Source organism: Lepidochelys kempii, chromosome 2 (genome assembly GCF_965140285.1).
Source record: "Lepidochelys kempii isolate rLepKem1 chromosome 2, rLepKem1.hap1, whole genome shotgun sequence".
Lineage (NCBI taxonomy): Eukaryota > Metazoa > Chordata > Testudines > Cheloniidae > Lepidochelys > Lepidochelys kempii.
In genome coordinates this window covers 45,318,115-45,340,955 of record NC_136381.1, presented here as the reverse complement: position 1 = coordinate 45,340,955, position 22,841 = coordinate 45,318,115, and the positions used below count along the sequence as shown (strand labels likewise).

The following is a 22,841-nucleotide window of genomic DNA, read 5'->3' as shown; positions in this document are numbered from 1 at the left end:
TTGTAATATTGCAACTTTCATGTTACAACAAAAAAACTTCAAATCAAGACTCCAGCGAGAAACTGTTGAATTGGAATTCATTTGCAAATTGGATACAATTAACTCAGGCTTGAATAGAGACTGGGAGTGGCTAAGTCATTATGCAAGGTAACCTATTTCCCCTTGTTTTTTCCCCTACCTCCCCCCTCCCCTCAGACGTTCTTGTTAAACCCTGGATTTGTGCTGGAAATGGCCCACCTTGATTATCATGCACATTGAAAGGAGAGAGGTCACTTTAGATAAGCTATTACCAGCAGGAGAGTGGGTTTGTGTGTGGGGGGAGGGGGCGGGGGTGAGAAAACCTGGATTTGGGCTGGAAATGGCCCAACTTGATTATCATACACATTGTAAGGAGAGTGATCACTTTAGATAAGCTATTACCAGCAGGAGAGTGGGGTGGGAGGAGGTATTTTTTCATGCTTTGTGTGTATAAAAAGATCTTCTACACTTTCCACAGTATGCGTCCAATGAAGTGAGCTGTAGCTCACGAAAGCTTATGCTCAAATAAATTGGTTAGTCTCTAAGGTGCCACAAGTACTCCTTTTCTTTTTGCGAATACAGACTAACACAGCTGTTACTCTGAAACAGGCAGTAGTATTTTCCCCAAAATAATTCCTAGCCTTTAGAAAAACATCCAATCTTGATTTTAAAATTGTCAGTGATGGAAAATCCACCATGACCCTTGGTAAATTATTCCAATGGTTAATTACTGTCACCGTTAAAAATGTATGCCTTATTTCCAATCTAAATTTGTCTAGCTCCAACTTCCAGCCATTGGATTGTGTTTACCTTTTTCTGCTAGACTGAAGAGCCCATTATTAAAGATTTGTTCCCCAGGTAGATATGTATAGACTGTAATCAAGTCACCCCTTAATCTTCTTTTTGATAAGCTAAATAGATCGAGCTTTTTGAGTCTATCACTATAAGTCATGTTTTCTAATCCTTGAATCATTCTTGTGGCTCTTCTCTGAGCCTCTCCAATATATCAATATCCTTCTTGAATTGTGGACACCAGAACCAGACACAATATTCCAGCAGCAGTCTCACCAGGGTCAAATGTAGATGTAAGATAACCTCTCTATTCCTTCTCGAAATTCCCCATTTATGCACCTCAAGATCGCATTAGCTCTTTTAGCCACAGCATCACACAGGGAGCTCACATTCAGCTGACTATCCACTACAACCCCCAAACCTTTTTCAGTCACTGCTTCTCTGGATAGAGTCCCCCATCCTGCAAGTATGGCCTATATCTTTGTTCCTAGATGTATACATTTACATTCACTCATATTAAAATGCATAGTTTGCTTGTGCCCACTTTACCAACTGATCCAGACTGCTCTGTATTAGTGACCCGTACTCTTCATTTTTTACCACTCCCCCAATTTCTGTGTCATCTGCAAACTTTATTAGTGATGATTTTATGCTTTCTTCCAGGTCATTGATAAAAATGTTAAATAGTGTAGGATCAAGAACCAATCCCAGTGGGACTTCGCTGGAAACACACCAGCTCCATAGAATCATAGAATATCAGGGTTGGAAGGGACCTCAGGAGGTCATCTAGTCCAACCCCCTGCTCAAACCAGGACCAATCCCCAACTAAATCAATCCATGACAATGCCCTGTTTACAATTATTTTTCAAGACTAATCTATTAGCCAGTTTTTAATCCATGCAATGTGTGCCATGTACACTTTATGTGGTTCTAGTTTTTTAATCAAAATGTAATGTGGCAACAAGTCACTAGAGAACATAGTTCCTAGGTCGGGTGGCTCTGCAGAGCTTCAGCATAAGAACGGCCATACTGGGTCAGACCAAAGGTCCATCTAGCCCAACATCCAGTCTTCCAACAGTGGTCAATACCAGATGCCCCGAAGGGAATGAACTGAACAGGTAATCATCAAGTGATCCAACCCCTCTTGCCCACTCCCCATTTCTGGCAAACAGAGGCTAGGGACACCATCCCTGCCCATTCTGGCTAACAGCCATTGATGGCTATTAGCCAGGATGACTCAACTCTAGTGTGTGTGCACAGTAGGGGAAGCAGTATCCAAATCAGGCAAAAGCAGAGAGGAACTGGCTTAGGGAAGCCCTAGGCAGCAGCCACAGCAGCTCCAAGCCATGCTCCTCTTAATGCTGCATTGGGGTGGGTATCTGAATTAATATAGTATATTAAATACAGTAAAGATTGTGAGGCACTTAGATACTATGGTGATGGGAGCCATATAAGTACCTAAGATAATGTAAGTGAGGATTTGGAAAGGATGGGAGTGTGTCACACTATCCAGCAGGGCACTGGTCCAGATGTCCTCTGCCTCCTCACTCACTGCTCTGGGCTCTCTATTGAGTCCAGACAGGAGGGGACAAGGAGCAGTGGACCACGGAGAATGACTTAGAAGGCCCGGCAAAGCAGGGAGCACAGAACCTGAGGAAGGGGCAGGAGAAGCGGGCAAATACTGTGTTCAGAGGAGGCAGTAGATAGGGATTGTCTGGGAAGCCTGAGAAAGTGTCCAAAGAGAACAGGAAGCAGTAGAAGAGGCCCTTCCTTTGTGAGTACATTTTCCATCTGGAAACACACACACACACACACACGGTAGGGACTAAGGATGGCACTTTCTGAAAATAATTAAACAACCAACAAAAAAGGAAGAAATACACAATAAATAAATAAATAAACATAAATAAAAATAATTTTTCTTTTAAATCTTATCTCAGTCCCATGATGGTCAAATTTGTAGGTTGGCAAAAGTCTGTGTTGTTGACAAAACAGAATTTAATATTTGCAATTTTCAACAAAACAGTGAACAAGTTAGTGATTCTTCTTCTGTAAACACCAATGGGCCCAGAAACAGATACACTTGGGCTGTGGACATTCACATATTATTGGAAAACAGACTCTAGAACAGTACTGTTTGTACTGTAACTTGGTACTGTTGTAGGCACATGCCAGATCGCTTGAAGATTAAAAAGCTTTAAACAAAGGAATCCCCTAAAATGCATTGGTTCACATAGATTCTAGACTTATCCAACAAACACAAATTCTGTAAAGCCTACAGATACTGATTAAAGGAAAGCTATGTCCTCTTCTTTTTGTATTGATAATGAAGAGTTTTATAGCATCCATAATTGTGTTTGGCATTTCACACAAGATACAAGTCACAGCTTTGATGAACTTACAATTTAATATTGCAGTCCTGCAACAATTTAAAGAACATGCAAATCTTTAAATACATGAGTAAATCCCTGAGCCTACTCATATGCTTAAAGTTAAACTGTTTTATAAGTCTTTGCACGATCAGTGCCTATGAGTGAAATTTATGCCTGTGCAGAGGGCTAGTACAAATATTATTCACCATTTAAGTCACATGTAAATCCTCCAAATAGGGCTCCTCTGGGATTTAAGAGGTACAGAGGCCTTGCACTGGCCTTCTGCACAGGAGTAAATTGCATGTGCTAAATGGTGTACCTAACAGACAAGGAGGGGGCAAAGGGCAAGGGTTGCAGAAATAACATGGTGCCGTTACTGTGTGTATGCATACATATGCCTACATGGTTCACAAGTATTTACATTAAAAAATGTCAACACACTCTTATTTTTATATTATAACAATGCAGTGTAAGAGACAAAAATATTTATTTTTAGAAATGGGGGAAAGACAATAGAGTGTTTCGTGAATAATGACCCAGGTGATGGACCAGATTCTGATCTCAGTTACATAGATATAAATGCAGAGTAACTCCACTGATGTCAGTGCAGATTTTTTTGCATTTATATCAGGTTAACAGAGACGAATCTGGTCCACGGTGACTGAGGTAAGTCAAATAGTCACAGGCTAGGGATTTCCAGATTCAATGTGACTGGTTCGAGATAAAAAAGATATTTCAGCATCTTTAGAAAACGTAGTTCTAGAATGACGGTTAATGTAATTTCTGGTTAATGTTTATTAATTTATTCTTTCCCCCTCAAAAACAGATTTATACCTCGGCATTTATTTAAAAGAGAATGCGATTTCATTACCACCACAACAGTAAAGCTCAGAAGAAAGTCTCCATACTTCTTTTATCAGGAATGCTATAACTGGAGCAAGAGTGCAGGGGAAGTTAGCACTGACTATTCTTTCACTGTGCACCCAACCCACCAATAAATTAGGAAACTTCTGAACTGACTGGTTTCACAGATTAAAATGTACTAATCTACTGTGTTCTTAGTTTTGCTTAATGACATTATTGCAGTATAATGAATTGATGCTCTAGCCATGTCATATAGGGCTCTCTTCATATAATTTGATTTCTGACATATAGGAAGAATCAAAATCTCACATGCAAAAGAATATGGAACAAAAGAAGAAAATAAGTCTAATTACACGTTGTGGGTGTGAATGAACTGGTTCTTGGAGCTCCTTGGGTAGTGGGAGGAGGTGGCATTGTTGGAGGCGTCAGCCTGGATTGCGTCTTCACATCCACAGGTGAGTCTGGCATTGTGGAATGCTTCTCAGTGCGATCTGTAACATACCACATGAACATACTACTTTATTTCTCCAAATTCATCAGTTCTGAATAAAAAGCTTAACCATGAACTAAGCAGCTTTAGCAGCTTCTGCGGAAGATAAACACACTTATTTACTCCAGCTTGTTTTTTCAAGATGACATCGTTGAAACTGCACTTAAGAAAGTGTAACACAGATAGGGCCTCATTAATAAACAGGGTCGTATTATCTTGTGTTTTTATTTCTAGCATGTGCAGATGCTACCCCAAAAACAGTACTGGAGCTGCAATAATATCATCTCACTTGACGGCTTTAACATTAGCCAAAAGGAGAAATTAGATGAAGAGTCAGGAAGGTAATAAATCCCCTTCTGACAACTCTGGAAGAACAAAAACCTGAAACGCTTTTGTACAGGTGAGATATTGGCCATAGCCAGCACTCTTCATGACTGGTTTTCCATGTAGCACCTGCTGCCTTCTTCATCTTTTGTCTTTTTAAGTATAATGGATACCAGGGTTAATACTGCATGTATCCTGCCTGGGTTTAACAGTCCACCTCCTGGTTCTTTTTTAAATCAACAAGAAATAAATACCATATGCCATATAATACAAGGTATCTTTGGCAGACACAGGTCCTGTGCATTTATACTAGACTATTACTAATATAAAAAACACTGTCAACTGTTTCAACTTATACCTTTAACATCAAGGACAACTGCAGGCATGCTCCAATTTTGGGAAATTTAAAGAAACAAAAGGAAAAAGGACTTGACAGTTCTCCTGATGGAAAGATGTTTGCCACTGAAACTACAAGATTTAACTCTGTTTTACCAGCTTTTACACCTAAATTCAAGAGGTACATTTGAAAAAAAACAACAAAAACTTAAAATCTGTATATCAAGAATGGGCAAAACAAAGCAACGCACCATTTACCTATTTAAAGCCATATTATGATTGCCTTGCTCACATCAGCAGTTCATTGACACTCCTGGAGTAAGTAAGATGATCGTATTTAGCCTTTAATGTTCATTAGCTACTAATGTAACTTTTCCAAAGTCATTCTCCATGAAAAACAATTGCAAAAAATATTTGTTCTTGAAAAGATGAGACCTTCAAACTGTCGATAAAAATGGATACAAGATGCACACAAATACATACATAAAATTATATACACACACATTATATTATACATAATATGCACATATGTGTATTAAAGAGAGATTCCAGAAATATATTTTTTCAATAGAAATATTTTTAAAGAAGCCTTAGAAATAATACCAGTTCATTTAATTTATAAAGAGCACGTAATACCAAAGAATGTTGTGGTCCCAATCCCTTACTATTAAGAAACTACAGAAATACGACACAGCCACATATTCTGCAAAGTTTTGCAGTTGCAGAAGCTATATTCAACATTTTCTCTCTCTTTTTGAAAAAGACCAGTTTCTATAAAGAGAGTTAAGTTAGTTTTTTTCAGACTTTGGAAATAAAAAACCCTAAGAATGAGAAGCTAGAACCATATGAGCGGAAGGGAATATACTTTGTAATCATAGCAGTAAAGAATCTGCAGTGTTGATCTAAGGTCAATAAACTCAGAAGTGTAGTAAACAGTGTCCAAAAAGACTGGCTGAAATTCTAAGGCATCTACACAGCCAGGTGAAGTGTGGTAACTCAAATAATGGGAGCAATTACGTTTTCCATACACATCTCTCTCTGTATTGCTATGCTGAAACATTTAAACCAACGACTGCAACAAATCATTTATTTAAAATAAAGAACTTTGGAAATTAGCCTCAAAATGTTCATTACTTCCTTAATAGTTGAATTCATCTCACACTCACCTCAACCAACCTCAGCAACAAGGGAATAAATAGCTTTCAACTCATGTTGCAGCTGAGGGAAAGAGGCACAGCAGTGAGTAGAGGCCCTCCTAAATAAAGGCAAATATTTCTGCCATGCCAAGAAAGGAGAGAGAAAGGGAGGCTTGCCAGAGCTGGCTGGGAGATAACAGTGGGAACTGCTGGTCCATCTGGTTTTCATTCGGCTAACACTCACATTGAACTGTTAGAGAAGGCAGTCCAGGTACGCAGATTTGAAGCATGTGGGAGCACAGACACAGCCAGGGAGAAGATGGAGGAAAGAGAGAGAGAAGTCAAACTCCACTAGCAGCCTGCTGTTCACACTGAGCAGGCACAATCTATATCCTCCCGTTCAACTGCTGATAACTAAAAGCAATTCTGCTATCATGAACAATCACAACTTCTTCCTCCCTCCCCGCAAGTCCACTTAGCTTTTGATCTGGCCTGAATTTTGGAACAGTCCCTACTCAGAGGAAAATTTAAGAAGCAGACTAGAATGGTTTATATTTTGTTATTTAAATGGACCGTGTAGTTGCACTATTGTACTGTTTTTGTGCTCCAGTTTCAGATTTTCAATATATTATAACCTGTTCATGTAATGATCCAGGATTTCTTTTAAAATTATTTTTATTCACTAATTTATTATGTCCTAGGTTTATCTTTAATTACAGTATTAAGTATAACCTATTGTTACCCAGAAATGCATTAGCACCACCTCCTGTTAGGGTGACCACCTTTTCAAAAGGCAAAAGGGGGACACATGGAGGAGCCCCGCTCCGCTCTGTGGCCCCACCTCTGCTCCCTCATCCCCTAAGCCCCCACCCCTGCTCCTCCTCATCCTCCCAAGGCCATGCACCCTGGCCAGGTCACCCAGGGCAGGTGGAGGGTCCAGGATTTCCCACAGCAGGACCTTGAAGGGGAGAGAAGGAGCAGGGGGCAGAGCCTTGTGACGAGGGGAGCTAAGGCCCACCTCAGCCCCCAACCCCGCACCATGAAAAGGCTGGTGCCATCTCTGAGCCTCTGGCAGACTTGGAGTGCACTGCAGGGAATCTGGGTCAAATGCTGCCCCAGAGTCATTGGGGAGTGGGATTTGAACTCTGCATTTTGGGACTGTCCCACCCAATTCTAACAATGCTACACCTGGCAGACTTGAGGCTGTATGCTCTCCTGAAATGGGTCAGGTTCGCAGTGCCAGAAAGGAAACATAGACTGCAAAGCTTGCTCTTCTGCCTGGAAGGCACAGAACAACCACACAGATATTGAGCCATCCCAGGAGGATGGCCTTCTTCTCTGTACTTGTGTCAGGGACCTGGAAGACAGGATACTGGGCTAAATGGACCTTTGGTCTGACCCAGTACGGCCGTTCTTATGTTCTCATGCTCCTCCTCCGGCACAAAAGCTTCTTTCGCTGCTGCCCCCATTAACTCCCCACCCTTTCCCTGAGCTGTAGACATGTGAGGAAGATGTTGGGTCTTAAAAATTCAGCGTACCACAGGTGCTTCCCAATTCTATTTACCCACTCACGAACTTGCAGAGCCCTGACTACTCTGATTTCAAACACAGGGGCTCCTCAAAGAAGATAAAGGAGCAGAGGGGTGGAGAAGAATGCTGAAGTGTCACTGCTTATACACACTATTACAAATTCTTGTAATTCTAATTGTGAGCCTTGCAATATTTGTTGTTTTTTTAAAGCCCCAGGTTCTGGAGTCATGTGATTATTACATGAGAATTTTTTTAAATGAAAACTGAAACAGTGTTCACCCTCATACTTCCAAAGAAAAGCCTAAAAATGTGAACCCTAAAAGACTCAAAAATCTAAAGACAAATAAAAAGGAGCCAACATTTATTCTTGTTAAAATCTCATGTTTTGGGGGCTCATGTTTTTTGAATGCTTGGGGTTTGTAATACTGCCCATACATTCTTCACACAAGTCCCATGTGGATTTTTTCCTCTCTGTACATATAAAGGGGAGGGAGAGGATCCACTCCAAAGCCTGAAGAGGAAGTAGGACTGCCAGGCGTCTGGTTTTCGACTGGAATGCCCTGTCAAAAAGGGACCCTGTTAAAAGTCCGGTCAGCAGTGCTGCGGGTCTAGGACAGGCTAGTCCCTTCCTGTCCTGGCACTGCACTGCACCCTGGAAGTGGCCAGTAAGTCCGGCTGCTAGGCGAGGGAGCCATGGGACTCTGGGCACTGCCCCTGCCCTGAGCACTGGCTCCGCACTCCCAATGGCCGGGAACCGCGGCTAATGGGAGCTGGGGGGGGGGGGTGCGTGTGGGCAAGAGCAGCGCACAGAGCCTTCTGCTCCCCCTCTCCTCCGCCTCGGAGCTGGACCTGCTGGCCGCTTCCAGGGTGCGGCATGGAGTCAGGACAGGCAGGGAGCCTGCCTTACCCCTGCTGCGCCACTGACCGGGAGCCGCCTGAGGTAAGTCTGCACCCCAACCGCAAGTCCCAACCCCCTGCCCCAGTCCTGAGCCCCTCCCCAACCCAGAGCCCATCCTGCACCTGTAACCCCTAATCCTCAGCCCCACCCCAGAGCCCGCACCCCCAGCTGGAGCCTTCACTTCCTCCTGCACCCCAACTTCTTGCCCCAGTCCAGTGAAAGTGAGTGAGGGTGGGGGAGAGTGAGCCACCGAGGAAGGGGGAATGTAGTGAGTGGGGGCGGGATCATGGGGCAGGGTGGGGCAGGATCTTGGGGAAGGGGCGGAGCTAGGGTGTTCAGTTGTGTGCAATTAGAAATTTGGCAACCCTAAGAGGAAGACATATTCACAATATGTTGGTTTGCAGGGATTCATGTGCATTTTCTCCATTTTCATTACATATGGGCTCATATGCCTTGAGTTTGACTTGGAATTCAAAAGAACTAAAAAAAAACCCAACAAAACCCTAGTCAAAACTGGAATTCCATGCGTTTGACATGGTTTTGATGCAAAAGAATAAAACTAAACCCATGTCTGCAAATCTTAATTCACATACGCCTAGGGTGAAATTTGAATTTGTAATTAAACCAGGTGAGTTTTGAACAGCTTCAGGTCCATGATGAAAGCTTCACACAGCCCATATGTTCACCATCTCTCAAAACCTCACACATAATTTAAGAGTACAATTCGAATGGGTAGTGAGAACAGTCTATTTCAGGTTTAAGCGTTTCTACTTCAGAATACTAAAAAGCAGCCAAAACTCTGGAATGGTTACCGTAGCCCTAACCAAATGGGTCTTAAGCCCAGAGGTCCTCCAAACTACAGGAAAAAGGAGACCATCTGCAATTCATTCTGTATTGTTCATTGAAATCAATTCAGGATGGAGATAGATGGTGAAATAATGGGCCAGTCCTAATCCATGCACACAAGCCTCTGGAACAATGACAGATTTAGGATAAATTCAGAAAGTATGTTTCAAGTATGCAGGGATCTATTTCATTTGTTTTGGATTATATTTAAAAAAACATTTTGAAATATACATTCTTGAATTTATTTTACAGCAAAGAGCTAAGAGCTGTGATTTAACCACAGAAACTTTTTGCTCCATTTAAAATTAAAGAATGCTGTAAAACCAACTTTAAATTATGACGTTTCTTTGGTGGATTTTTTTAATTCAAGTAACTAAATTATTCTTGTCATCCATTCAATTTTTGCAATGGGAACTATTTTTACCACTGTTTTTAGCTGTTAAATGAATGTTGATATTTACTATAAGTGTAACTAGCCTTATAAAGTAAATATGGGGAAAAAAACACAAAGAAAAATCCCTCCAAAACCTAAAACATGTGCATGAGGGAGGAAGGGGGAAAGAGATGTGCATGTATTCAAATAGATTTACTTCAGTTCCTGTATCCTAAATGATTTAGTCCATTTTTAAAACAAGGCGGTCTTTCATATATGGCAAAATTTCAGCATAAATGGCAGGATTCCAAGTCTAATGCATCAAGGAAGGCTGATCTATGGAACAAAATATGGAATATATAAATATTTTCCTGATACCATTTCAATAGCCAATTCAATGTCAAGCATTTCTAGAAGTGGTATGTTTTCAATTTCCCTTTTAAATGAAAAAACGTATGGTATAATACGCTGTGGCATTTATTTTACTTTTAGTTAGAGCAAACAGTTCCAGATGTATATTCCGGCATGAAAGATTCTTAAAAGACGTTCTATATTGACTTTACCTAGTATTCCTGTGCCAACCCACAGAAAAATTGGTGTTAAAGGTTGCTGAATTAAACCAGTTTAAATTTCTACTGTCTAGTTTCCTTTATAACTTACCCTGTAAACGAGAAAAAAGGAATGTTCAAAGCTCCATGCATGTAACAGAATAGAAAAATAAGTTGATCCAGATATATAAATTGAGCTCAAATCCATCTAAAGTATTTTGTACTGGTGACCATCACCATAGCATCCATTCTAATATTACTGTCAAATACACTATTCTGATGGTTTTGAGATTGGATAGCACATTAATGACATACAAAACAAGGGAGTGGGTCATAGCAGTGATGAACTGAAAGAGGAAAGCCCAATTAAGTCCAGTGAAAAGTAATAATTATTTAGCAGTTACATAGCACTTTTCACTCATACATCTAGCACTTTACAAAGGTGGGTAAGTCTCGTTCTCCTCGCATTAATTACAGACAGGTAAACTAAGAAACACAGAAGACAGTTTGACTTGTCTAAGGTCACACATAGGAAGCGCTGTTACTACTGAGAAGAGAACCCAGGACTCCTGAATACCAGACCCATCCTTTATCAACTATACTACAATGAAAGAAAGAAGAGGAAAGAATGTTTTAAATCAGTCCCTAGGAACTATATGAAGATAGGTGTTCTAGTGAGAGAGAGATTTGCTTGAGTGTTAAAGGAAACAAGTAAGCAATGCAAGAAGGCCATTCCTTCCTTCCCCACACTCACTGTTTTTGGAAACTACTGGAAATCTCTCTGTGCGGCCACAGAACACGATGAACAGTCAGGAGCACTGCAGCTTCTCCCTCCATGAAGTACTGCCAACATGCCTCAAACTTGTTTGAGAGAGACAGCAAGTGCAGTCCAGTCTTCATTCCCATTCATTTCTTGGCTTCTCTACTGAGGCTGCCAAAAGGGATTCTGATGATCACAGTGGTTTTTGTGCTGTGAACAAATGTCCTGAAACCCACACCTTACTCACTCAGTTTACAGCACTAATCAGACATCCATAATTTTCTGAATCAGTCTCGACTGGATTCAAAATACGAACCTAGAGGTGAAGGAATCTGAATCCCATTACGAATTCTGTGGCCGGAAGAAACCCTTCAACAAGGATCTCAAAGTAGTAGTATTAAAGGTAAATCAAACTTTCAGGCACTATCCTTCTTCTGAAGAATATAAGCAGTCCTAACAGACATATATCTGAGGAATAGGTGTGCACACAAGACAACCGAGATGGAAGATATCAACTGGGCTTGCAAGATGACAACAATTGATGGCATCTTCAGTATGATGTACATGAAGCTCTTAAACACCAACAAATATAGCTGGTTTTCTGTAGTGCAATACAACAGCTTTGTGACAACCTTATCTCATTCTTTTCCAACTCAAATAGTTGAGCCCTTAATCATCTTCTCCACATCATCAGCTATTCTTGGAAATAAATGGAAGTGCATCCATTCTATCCATTTCTGCCCAGTTCTTTCATCTTCTGCATAGAAACTCTGCTTCTGAGATTGTCCTGAAATTATCACAGACACCAAGTTATCAGACTATTTCTTTAGCACATCTAAAACAAGGCAATGAAAATAATGTATCCAGCACTCTGTTGCATGAATTAACAAGGGTGTTTGTGATATTATCCCCTAACTCAAATCTAAAGGGGTTGTGGATTATATGTGCCAGGCGAATGCCAGCATATGCTTTGGAAAACTAGACTGTCACACATTACCGTGACAACCAACGATGCAGGTATGAAGCACACCTTTTAGTTTGGATTCTGGGACTAGTGTCTCCTGCAAATGGGCCTGGGTTGAATATTCTTAAGGAATTAAGAGGTGTATCACCTCCCCACCCCAAATGAAGAGAAGAGAAGGGTGTCCAAGGTTATGGGTGGCATCTAAGGTAAAATGATCCAGTTGTTCTAAATACAGGGTTGAGATGCCTTTGCTGTGACAGATTATTTGAATGCAAACTCCCAAAAGAAACATGTGACGAAGTGGGAATGTTAATGTTTTCTCTGAATACTGTGTGGGTGCCTCAGTTTCCCCTATGCAGTTCTTAAGTATCCAGGTGGTGGGATAAGGGTGTGTGATTGTGGCAGAGCCCTAGGAGGCCAGTATGATGGTGTCTGCACAAAGAATGGCCGACCCCCTGTCTTCTGGCAACTGATGGCCTGGGCCCCTCCTCTGCAAAGGTGTCAACTGAAGGTGTTGGAGAACAAAGAGATCAGGTGGCCTCCTGGCCTGGGAAAGAGACAAAGGAGAAGAGGGGCTGGAGAGTTTCAATTTTGGAGCTGGCTAGGGAAATGGAGGGAGGCTCAGATGGGGCTCTGGCTTCCCTGCCACCCAAGACGGACCTGACTGAGGGCTCCTGTTCTCTGTACCTACAAGCTCTGTTTTAGACCATGTTCCTGTCGTCTAATAAACCTTCTGTTTTACTGGCTGGCTGAGAGTCACGTCTGACTGTAGAATTCAGGTGCAGGACCCACTGGCTTCCCCAGGAGCCCCGCTTGTGCACACTCGCTGTGGGAAGCGCACGGTGTGGAGGGGAATGCTGTATGCTCCGAGGTCAGCCTCAGGAAGGTCGAAGTTGTGTAAGCTTCTTGTCCTGGGGAGAGGAGGCTTCCCCAGAGTTCTGACTGGCTTCGTATGGAGTAGTTCCACAGCATCGCCCGGTGACTCCATGACAAAACTCTCTCAGCATATGATTTTATTTAGAGAAGTGTTTGTTTTATATTTTATTTATTTTAAGTGTAGTTTTGCTAAAGTATTTAACTTTGAAAACTCAGTTCATTTTTAGTCACTTTTGAACTACAAATACTGAACCCACAATTTTGTCAGATTATCCATTTCCTGATATATCTTCTCTTCCTTTGCCTTGTGGTTTCTGTTGTTAAAGTCCAAAACAATAACTGGGTTGGAGAAGGTGTAGTCTACATCTAGATTAACCATCAACAAAACATTCTACTAAATATTTCAGTGGGAACTTAAGGAGATAACCTTTCACCCTAGGAGAGGTCTACAAGAAAAATAAAGGTCAAAATGAGGCAGCAGCTTTAATTCTTTATTTAAACCTTCTAAATATAAAATCCACAAATTCCCTTGTCAAGGCTGACTGCATAGCAGTTGGACTGTATTGGAAGCGATGACAATACATATTTATTTTAAATACCCAGTGATCTCGGCAGTTAAGCATTATAAAAATTCCTATAAATATATGAGTATGCAACTAAGGCAATTAATAAGCAAAATGTTCTCCCAAATCTGTACTCTAAATGCTATTATCCTAATCCTTCACTATGTTTCCTGAGTTTTTCTCTACTTTTTTTTTTTTTTTTTTTGCTGAGAAGGCAAACACACCAGAACTGTATGGAGTAAAGAGACTCATGGGAGCAGAGGAGTGGAATCTTCAACCCTAACACCACCCTGCAACAGCTAACACAGAGGTGCTCGCTCCCCAGCCACTTTTACAAATTATGGAGAGGGGAAGCACATATGACAATTCCTTCAGATTGGTGAACAATCCCGACTAGCCCTTTACTCCTGTGAAGAGAGCCATTGGAGCATTTAGGTTTGTGGCTTTGAAAGGGCTCTCCACTTCACAGTATTTCACTTGCTTTTTGGTCCTTGGTCCACCTGCTAGAGGTAGTAATGGTGGAGGATCTGTCCTCAGAGGGTTCACGAATAGCAGCGGTTCTCAACCGGAAGTCCGCGATCCCCAAGTCCTTTCAGGGGGGCTGTGACATCCTGCAGCTGAAACCCAGAGCCCAAGCCCTGGCACCTCCTGCCACAAGGCTGAAGTCCTAAGCCCCGGAGTCTCTCACTGCGGAGCTAAAATTCCGAGTCCCAGCGCCCCCCGCCGTGGAGCTGAAACCCCTGAGCCCCGGCCCCTCCCGCCACAGGGCTAAAACCCCTGAGCCCTGGCGCCCCCCGTCGTGTGCCTGAAACCCCGAGCCCCAGTGTCTGCTGTTGTGGGCCTGAAACCCCAAGCCCTGGCACCTGCCATCATGGGCCTGAACCCCTAAGCCCTAGCACCCACCATCGTGGGCCTGAAACCCCTAAGCCCTGGCGCCTGCCATCGTGGGCCTGAAACTCCTAAGCCCGGGCGCCTGCCAATGTGGGCCTGAAACCCTTAAGCCCGGGTGCCTGCCATCGTAGGCCTGAAACTCCTAAGCCCGGGTGCCTGCCGTCACAGGGCTGAAACCCCAAGCACTGGTTGCCCTCTCCCCACCCCCACTTCAGTGCCAGATTGGGGCAGTACCAGGGGCAGCTCCACACACCCCCTTCCTCCTCTCCCTGCCCCCGAAGCCCCAACCCCTGGCCAGATCGGAGGCAGGAAGCCAGAGCTGGGCAGTGTGGGAAGCTGCTGCTCTGGCTGGTGTCATGGAGCAGGCAGCCGCGGCATTCCCCCGTCTGCTGCTGGTGACCGGGTTTGCAGCTACTCCTCAGCTCACACAGCTGGTAAGAGCCACCCAAGGAGGGGGACCCGGCTCTGTGGCTGGAAGAACTCTTGGAGGGGGGGGGGGCAGCGACCACAGGCGAGCCCTCCTGGCACACAGCCCCTAGCTATCCCTCCCAGCATCCTGAGCTACCCCCTTCCCACACACAGCCCCTAGCTACCCCTCCCTGCATCTTGAGCTACCCCCTGCCCACACACAGCCCCTAGCTACCCCCTCCCTGTCCCCTGAGTAGTTTAACTTTTTGAGTTGAACCCTCACTACACACAACTCAGACAGGCTGGATGAGTAAGAAGATGGAGGTGGGGCTGCCTTCCTGGACCCTGCTGTGCAGAGCTGGTCCTGCCTCCACAAAATAGAGGTCAAACTACAGTACGCCAATGCCCGAGGGCCCATCCCCAGCCAAGAACCCTGAGTCCCCCTCTCACCCTCTCCCGCTGGGCCCTGGAGTTTTTATAGCATGTTGAGGGGGGCCTCAGAAAGGAAAAGGTTGAGAACCCCTGACTTGTAGTACTTGGAAGCGATAGAAGAAACTAGATATCGTACATATCTAAAAATTCCAATCTCACTAAAACAAATAAATGTAGTTTGTACACACCCACACACCATATATTACATAGTGTGAGTATGATGACTGGAGGCGGTTGGAAAACTATGAAAGATGTTCAAGAATTCTTTTCCTTTCTTCTCTGCCCCCAACAAAATTTCCTGACTAGATCTGCTAAAGGCATCTTTGGGGAAAAAAAAACAAAAAACCAGGGGTTTTTTAATCTGCAGAATTAAATTTACAAGACTCAATATTAACAATAAATAATGAGTAAGCCTGTGATACACAGTGGATTGTTTAAAGTGAAATACAAATAGTACATCTATTTTACGTTAAAAATAAAACATAATGCACAACTGCTCAGTTTAGAAGAGTTAACACAGAACCAATAGCAATATTATTTCCCAAAAATTAACTAGAATTGCAGTCTCATATGTATAAACAATTCCAGATTAGAAAATCCTCATATGATCTTATTTTATGTACACGCAAAGCAAAATTAGCCATAAAATTAACCTGACAGTATAAATTAAATTACTGTCAATTCAGAAGGAATCATTTATACAGTATTACAGAGGTCTTCTAGGCTTATTAATGATTATAATAGGAAAACACCATGCTGAAGGAGAACGGAGAGAAAGAAATATGGAGTAGTGTAAAGATGATCATTATGTATACCACAGCTTTGTATACAGAAACATTTTCCATAAGTCTTACTGAACGTCTCTCTAATTTATATGCACATAGAACATGATCCTGTGAAGATAATGAATGGCCTGAAGTCTCATTGCACTCAGTGGGATTTTAAAATGCTCAGAACCTTCCAGGATTAGGCTCCAATTTTCCATTGTGCCCAATTTTTCAGTTTTCACCCATTAAAACATAATTTTCAGAACAAATAACCCTGGAGATTGAAATCCTCTGTTGTGTTCACAGAAATGGTATTCTCTACTCAGAATGCCAACAAGGGTGCCAACATTGCTAGATCACATGTCCATGAGAAGCAATTGTTTTATCTCAGATAGGCTAATGAACTGCTATTGTTACCATCTGACTAACCAATCTGAGATGTATCTGAACCAATGACATGAAGATGAACAATTTAGTACCCTATTGCCATGCCATAAATTTTAATTAAATCATATTCTTCTTCTTCCTCCTTCACAATATTATACTGATAATCAATATAAATGAAATGTAACACATTGGTAGAGAAACATGTTGTGCCATTATATGAAATACGTTTACGCAAACCTGGTAATGCTGATTAACATACCTTGGAAGAATATTATTGAAAGTCGCCAGATGGCGTCATTAAAGAAAAGAGAACTTGTATGACTAATTGATCATACAGACAGAGTTTAAAGAAAATGCTCATTGTTAGTTATGAGTCAATGCTTTCTAGATGCTACAAGTCACATGTAAAATTTGTTCACACTGTTAGGGCGTGATCCAATGCCCATTAAAATCAAAGGAAAAATCTTTCTATCAGCGAGCTTTGGACAAGGCTTAGACTCTCCAACTGAATTATTTCTTAGGTGCAGAGCTACTGCCTACAGATAATACACTCACAAGCAAAATACATTATGCATTGTCAAAACATACATACACACACACACACATATGCTTGGACGAATTAGATTTTTATCAGTAAACGTTGGTAAAGCCTATTTCACCGAACACACAAACTGAAAAAAAACGTATTGTGCCATCAATAATTAAAATTTACAATTCGGCAAAGTAAGTAAAATGCTGCTTGAGAAATTATTAGTTTGACTTAAGAATATTAACTGTGTATATTTTGATATGTCATGTTGACAATTTGTATTTTAATGGTTATAAAGCTTTAACTTTTTTCAATCACCTCTACTTTTCATAAATAATTATTGTCTGACTCCTGCTCATAATTTCCTGCAACTGTGAAAATCTAAATCAATCAAATTAAAAAATGCTTAAAAAGAAACACTGATATTATCCACTGATATGTAAAAAAATGAAAATCAAATTCTGCCAAGCCTACTGATGGGATAGAATTGTTCCGTCTTGTATACTTCTCATGTTACAAGTTTCCATTTATGAAATATATGTAAACAACTCTTTACTGAAACAAAACATATATGCTAATAACCCCAAGGATGACATTTTCAAGACTACAGGCCAAATATAGGCAAATGATGTTTGAATTTCCACGGTAAAGGAGCATTAAATATGTTTTCCATAAAGGTGGCATGTACATAAAATCTTACCATATTACCAAGGGTTAAGTGCATTCACATTAAACATTCAAAGTTCAAATGCACCACGTTGGTTTCTCTCTGGTGCTGAGTTTTAGCCCTGTAGTTTCCCATCATTTAACACTTTTCCATCAATGCAATTGTAAATAGAACCTTATAACTTTTGTAAAGCAACTATTTTTAAAACATCAACTCTAAAATGTTTCTTATGTACAAAATCAAATTAGTAAAAAAGTTCAGATACTGTATATAAAGTTATAAATGGTTTAGCAATTTAATACTGACAGTTAGGGATTGATATATTGCAATAGCAGTTTAGCTAATCTCCTGATTTTCGGAATATCTGCTTTGTTTTTCTGCAGATCTTTGATATTGTTAATTGTTTTTAATTGGTTTAATTTGAATCTATTTTCCATGTTATAAGCATGCTCTGTGTACACTGCTAGCATTTGCTAATCATTGCCATGCAATGGTATATGAGATTACCACATTTTTGCCTAGACTTCACTTAGAATAAAAGATCTCTTTGGTGACTGTTGTTGAATACTGACTTTTTAATGACTTCAGCTATGTGATCTGATATATGTTAACATCATATCTAGGCTTGGCAGAATTCAATTTTTATTTTTTTATAATTTTTACAGATACGTCAAAATATACAAAGTAAATATCTTTAAATCAAACACAAGAAGCATTTTTCTTACTTTGCCAATCTGTAAATTTTGACCATCATCTGTGGAAATATTTTTTCATTGATTTATGTGTGTGCATGGAGAATTCATGTTTACCAACATTTACTGATAAAAATGTAGTCCTTCCAAACATAACTATCAGGGAGATAGCTTAGGTTAAATAATACATATTTTCCACCAATAAACTATTGGTCTGGGTTAATTCTAAAGATAATTTAACATTTTTGACATTTAATTAATAAAGTTAAATTAAATGTTTGACATTTAATTAATAAAGTTAAATTAAATTATAAAATTTATAATTATAAAATTATAAATTAAAAATAATAGGACAGACTCTATTTCCACTAGGCTAAAGACAACTTTGGCTAATAGCCGTAGGAATGTAAATGAAATTATTTTTGGCCACCAGAGGGAACCTCTATTTTTTTTTCTTTTTTTTAATGCACCGGAAAACCCCTCTTACAATACTGAGAAGTACAAGGAATGAAATAAAATCCTGACAATAAAGGGAAGAGACTTCACACAAAGTTCTTTCCCAAGATATATGATGATTTGAAAGTTAATTCACAAGCATGTAATAAGAAAAAAATTATGACAGTATGTCTGTGTATATATTTGTACCTACATACACTGTATTTAACTTCAGTAGTATCAAAAATATAAGTGTTTTTCTGGCTATGAAAAATTCTTCATAAAAAGCACACCTTAAAAAAACCGCAGCTCATAACATACGGTTTTATTCATTACTGTCTGCACCAACAGTTACACTGCTTGGTACACAAAGACAACAGTGGACTTCATGGCTAAGTGCTTTAAAAAGTGCACGAACACACACTTGGCTTAGAGGCCTTTCCTCATATGAAACTTTCAGAAAGTAAACAGTTTCATATCTTACAAAAATAGTACACAATAAACTTCTATATGACTAGGGCCAGAAAAACCATGTTCAGATGAAAACAAAAGCAGAGTACACAGGTCCTATATGCAAAGTGAATCATATGAATATGATAAAGTGACAGTGACAGAAAATTACAAAATAGTATCACCTACATTGACTAATGCTATTTTCTGCAGCATCACACACACAAGCAAATAAAAATGGACAAAAATTGTAATAGCCACTACCAGTAAAGGATGATCAGCTAGTGAACTAATCTCACAAGAACCTGGCAAGAGAAGAGAAGATGGGGCAACTTAGATGATCTTCCTGGAGATCCTTCTGGTACCAAACACAAGCTAAGAAACGGAAAGTCCAATACTGGAGAGCATTCAATGATGTAGTAGTTCTCAACTTTTCCAGACTACTGTACCCCTTTCAGGAGTCTGATTTGTCTTGCATACCCCAAGTTTCACCTCACTTAAAAACTACTTGTACAAAATCAGACATAAAAATGCAAAAAAGTGTCACAGCACACTGTTACTGAAAAATTGCTTACTTTCTTATTTTGCCTGTATGAAATTTTAGTTTGTACTGACTTCGCTAGTACTTTTTATGTAGCCTGTTGTAAAATTAGGGAAATATCTAGATGAGCTGATGTACCGCCTGCAAGACCTCTGTGTACCCCCAGGGGTATGTGCACCCTTGCTTGAGAACCACTGATGTAAAGAAGAAAAAAATTAATTCTCTAAATTTTGGATGAACTACGATGAGATCCTTTTGATGGTTTCCACGAACTGACTTGCTGGACTGAAGACTCTAAGTACTTGTCTGAGGGGCTTTCAGCTAGATAGGAAACAGAGAGAAGTGGACCTTTTGCTTAACTCAAGCAGTCATGCAGGAAAAATCCAAAATTATGAAACAAAAAAATGAAGATTAGGAGTATCTAGACCAAAAACACAAATAGTTGTGCACACATGAATTCATATGCATTATCTGCATGTGTAATTACTGAAATTGAGGAGACCACTGGAGTAATTGTGCATACAAATAACCTGTTACAAACTTAACAGGTAATTTCTAAAGGCAGTTACCAGACCCAGCTTATGTAGGATATACAATTTTGTACAATGGTACCAATCTATCCACTAATGTACTTAAATGGTCTGTAGTGAAAAACGCATAAGAATAATAGGAAACAAACTTGAACTAGAAGTGCTACTTAAAAATAGATATTATGACCTGTGAACATAACTGAATCTGGTGGGATGATTCTTAAAACTGGAACGTTAACACAGAATCAAACAACGTTAGGGCTAGGAGGAGGAGAGGTGAGAGAAGAGGTGGTGTTTTACGTTCTAGTCTTTATGACACCAGAAGCTAGAGTTAGACCAGTGGTTCTCAACACACTGGCCACCTGCGGCCCAATCAGCACACAGCTGTGGCCCACGTGATATCCTCAGGGCCATAACTAGGGCAGTGTAGGAGGTGCACCAGCCCTAGACACAAAGCCAGTGGGAGGGGTGCAAAATTGGGACAGCACAGGATCAGGCCCAGTGTCAGCCCCCTGGCAGGATTGGACCCAGCATCCGGCAGCATCGGGCCAGCAGCTTCAGCCTCTGACTCCCGGCAAGATCAGATCCAGCAGCATCAGCAGAAGGCCAGGTTGCTCAGTGCCCCACCCCCACACTGCAGGATTGCGGGTCCAGTGACCCTTAGCTGGACAGGCTCCACGGTACTAGGACTGCAGCGACAGGCTGCAGCTGAGCTACGTGCAGCTGAGGCAGGAGACTAGCAGGTCCAGGGTGCACAGGGCTGGTGCCCAGGGAGGGGAAAGGTTGGGGGGCTGGTGGCAATCCCTGGATGGGGGCACTAGATACTGGGGCACAGTCCCTGGATGGTGGGGTTAAGTGCTGGGGGACAGTCCCAGGGGGGCTCGGTGCTGGGGGCAGCCCCTGGGTGGGGGACTGGATGCTGGAGGGGGCAGGTGTGGGGGGGGCATTCTGCCTTGGCCAGGACACCCTGTCTTTGCAGGACAGGCACACGTGCCAGCCCAGTGTTGGGAAGGTCCTTGGGGGACAATCCCAGTGGGGTTGGGTGATGGGGGGCATTCCCTACCTGGGGGGCAGTCTGGGGAGGGGCTGGGGCAGTCCCTGGATGGGGGGGCTGGGTGCATGAGGGACAGTCCCTTGCTGGGATCTGAGTGCATGGGGGTCTGGGTGCATGGGGGCAGTCCCTGGCTTGGGAGGCACCTCACCCCGGGCAGTGTTCCCCATCTTCGCTGGCAGGCTCCCCAGCTGCGGTCTCTGGGCGCTTGGCCCAGATGCACCACCATCAGCAGTGCACAAATGAGGGTGGCAATACACCATACCACCCTTACAGTAAATGTATTTTAGCTGTTAATGTTTTGACTTATTTGGCTAATTTAAAATGCTCTTGGTAGACATTTGAAATGAAAGTTACTATATTGATTTGAATCGTATTGCTGTCGTATAACAAATAATAAACCTTGTTTTTTTGGTAGCTATCAGGTAGTATATATATTGTGTGGATGTGACCCACATAACACACAAAAAGCTGCTTATGTGGCCCACAACTGTAAAGAGGTTGAGTACCACTGAGTTAGACAATGAAGAGTGTGGTAAGGAAATTTTAGGGGTTAGGATGCAAGGAATGAACAATGTAGTAGGAATGACCATCTGCTATAGACCACAGCAGTTGGAATAGAAGGACAGGGAGAGAGAGAGAGCGTATACCTGGACCAAATCATGGGGTGCTCAGAACCACAAGGTAATCATCACCATGGAATTTCTGACTACCAAGATACCTGTTCATTAACAAATATTGCCAGACATACATCAAAGGTTCATAAATTACATATTAGAAAGTTTTATTAATCAAAAAGTAGAAACTTCAACTACAGAATCCATCATAAACCTAAATAATTCTAAATAATTGACAGGAATTGACAGAGTATGAAAATGAAAGGGACACTTGAACCAGTGACTGTGAGCAACTCTCATTCAGCATAGAGCAGATTAACAGATCACAGCAAAGATAGTACATTTCACTAAAGGACATTTTTAGGATTGAAAAATATCTAATGACCGAGATCTAATGGGAAGAAGTATTATAATACACTACCCTAAAAAGCAGCTGGTGAATGCTAAAGGAAACCAACATACAGAAGACTATATTTACTGTGGAATAGAAGCAAGGAATAAGACACAGGCAATATAGTTTCTGAAAGGATTGCTTGAACAGCGGAAATTTAAGGGTTTTATAAAAGAGAAAGACCACCACTCTGACTGTATCTGGCTTGCAGGGAAGGAGAGAACCAAATACGACAACACATTCATTTTAAACTCGTAAGGAAAAGGTAAGAGCAGAACTAATTAATGCTAACAAGAGAGGCCAAGGGATACACAAAACACTTTTATGAATTCACATGAAAGAAATAGATGATCTGAAGAAAAA

General features: G+C 41.3%; 2 protein-coding genes across 11 annotated transcripts in view; one reads left to right on the top strand and one right to left on the bottom strand.

The window, feature by feature from the left end:
* SLC26A7 (solute carrier family 26 member 7) overlaps positions 1-22,841 on the top strand; it is a 795,743-nt gene that overhangs the window by 438,914 nt on the left and 333,988 nt on the right. The gene's annotated exons all lie outside the window — the stretch shown is intronic.
* RUNX1T1 (RUNX1 partner transcriptional co-repressor 1) overlaps positions 1-22,841 on the bottom strand; it is a 148,134-nt gene that overhangs the window by 71,632 nt on the left and 53,661 nt on the right. For 9 of the 10 annotated variants that reach the window (XR_012157132.2, XM_073330592.2, XM_073330591.1 and 6 more), the window contains one exon: positions 4,400-4,537. Coding sequence is in view for 9 of the 10 variants with exons in the window: in XM_073330592.2 (XP_073186693.1) it covers positions 4,400-4,537 (138 nt within the window). In the remaining variant the exon portion in view is untranslated. Of the gene's footprint in view, positions 1-4,399; positions 4,538-5,454; positions 5,475-22,841 lie in introns of those variants that run through there. The other variant, XM_073330594.2, reaches the window with a different exon arrangement.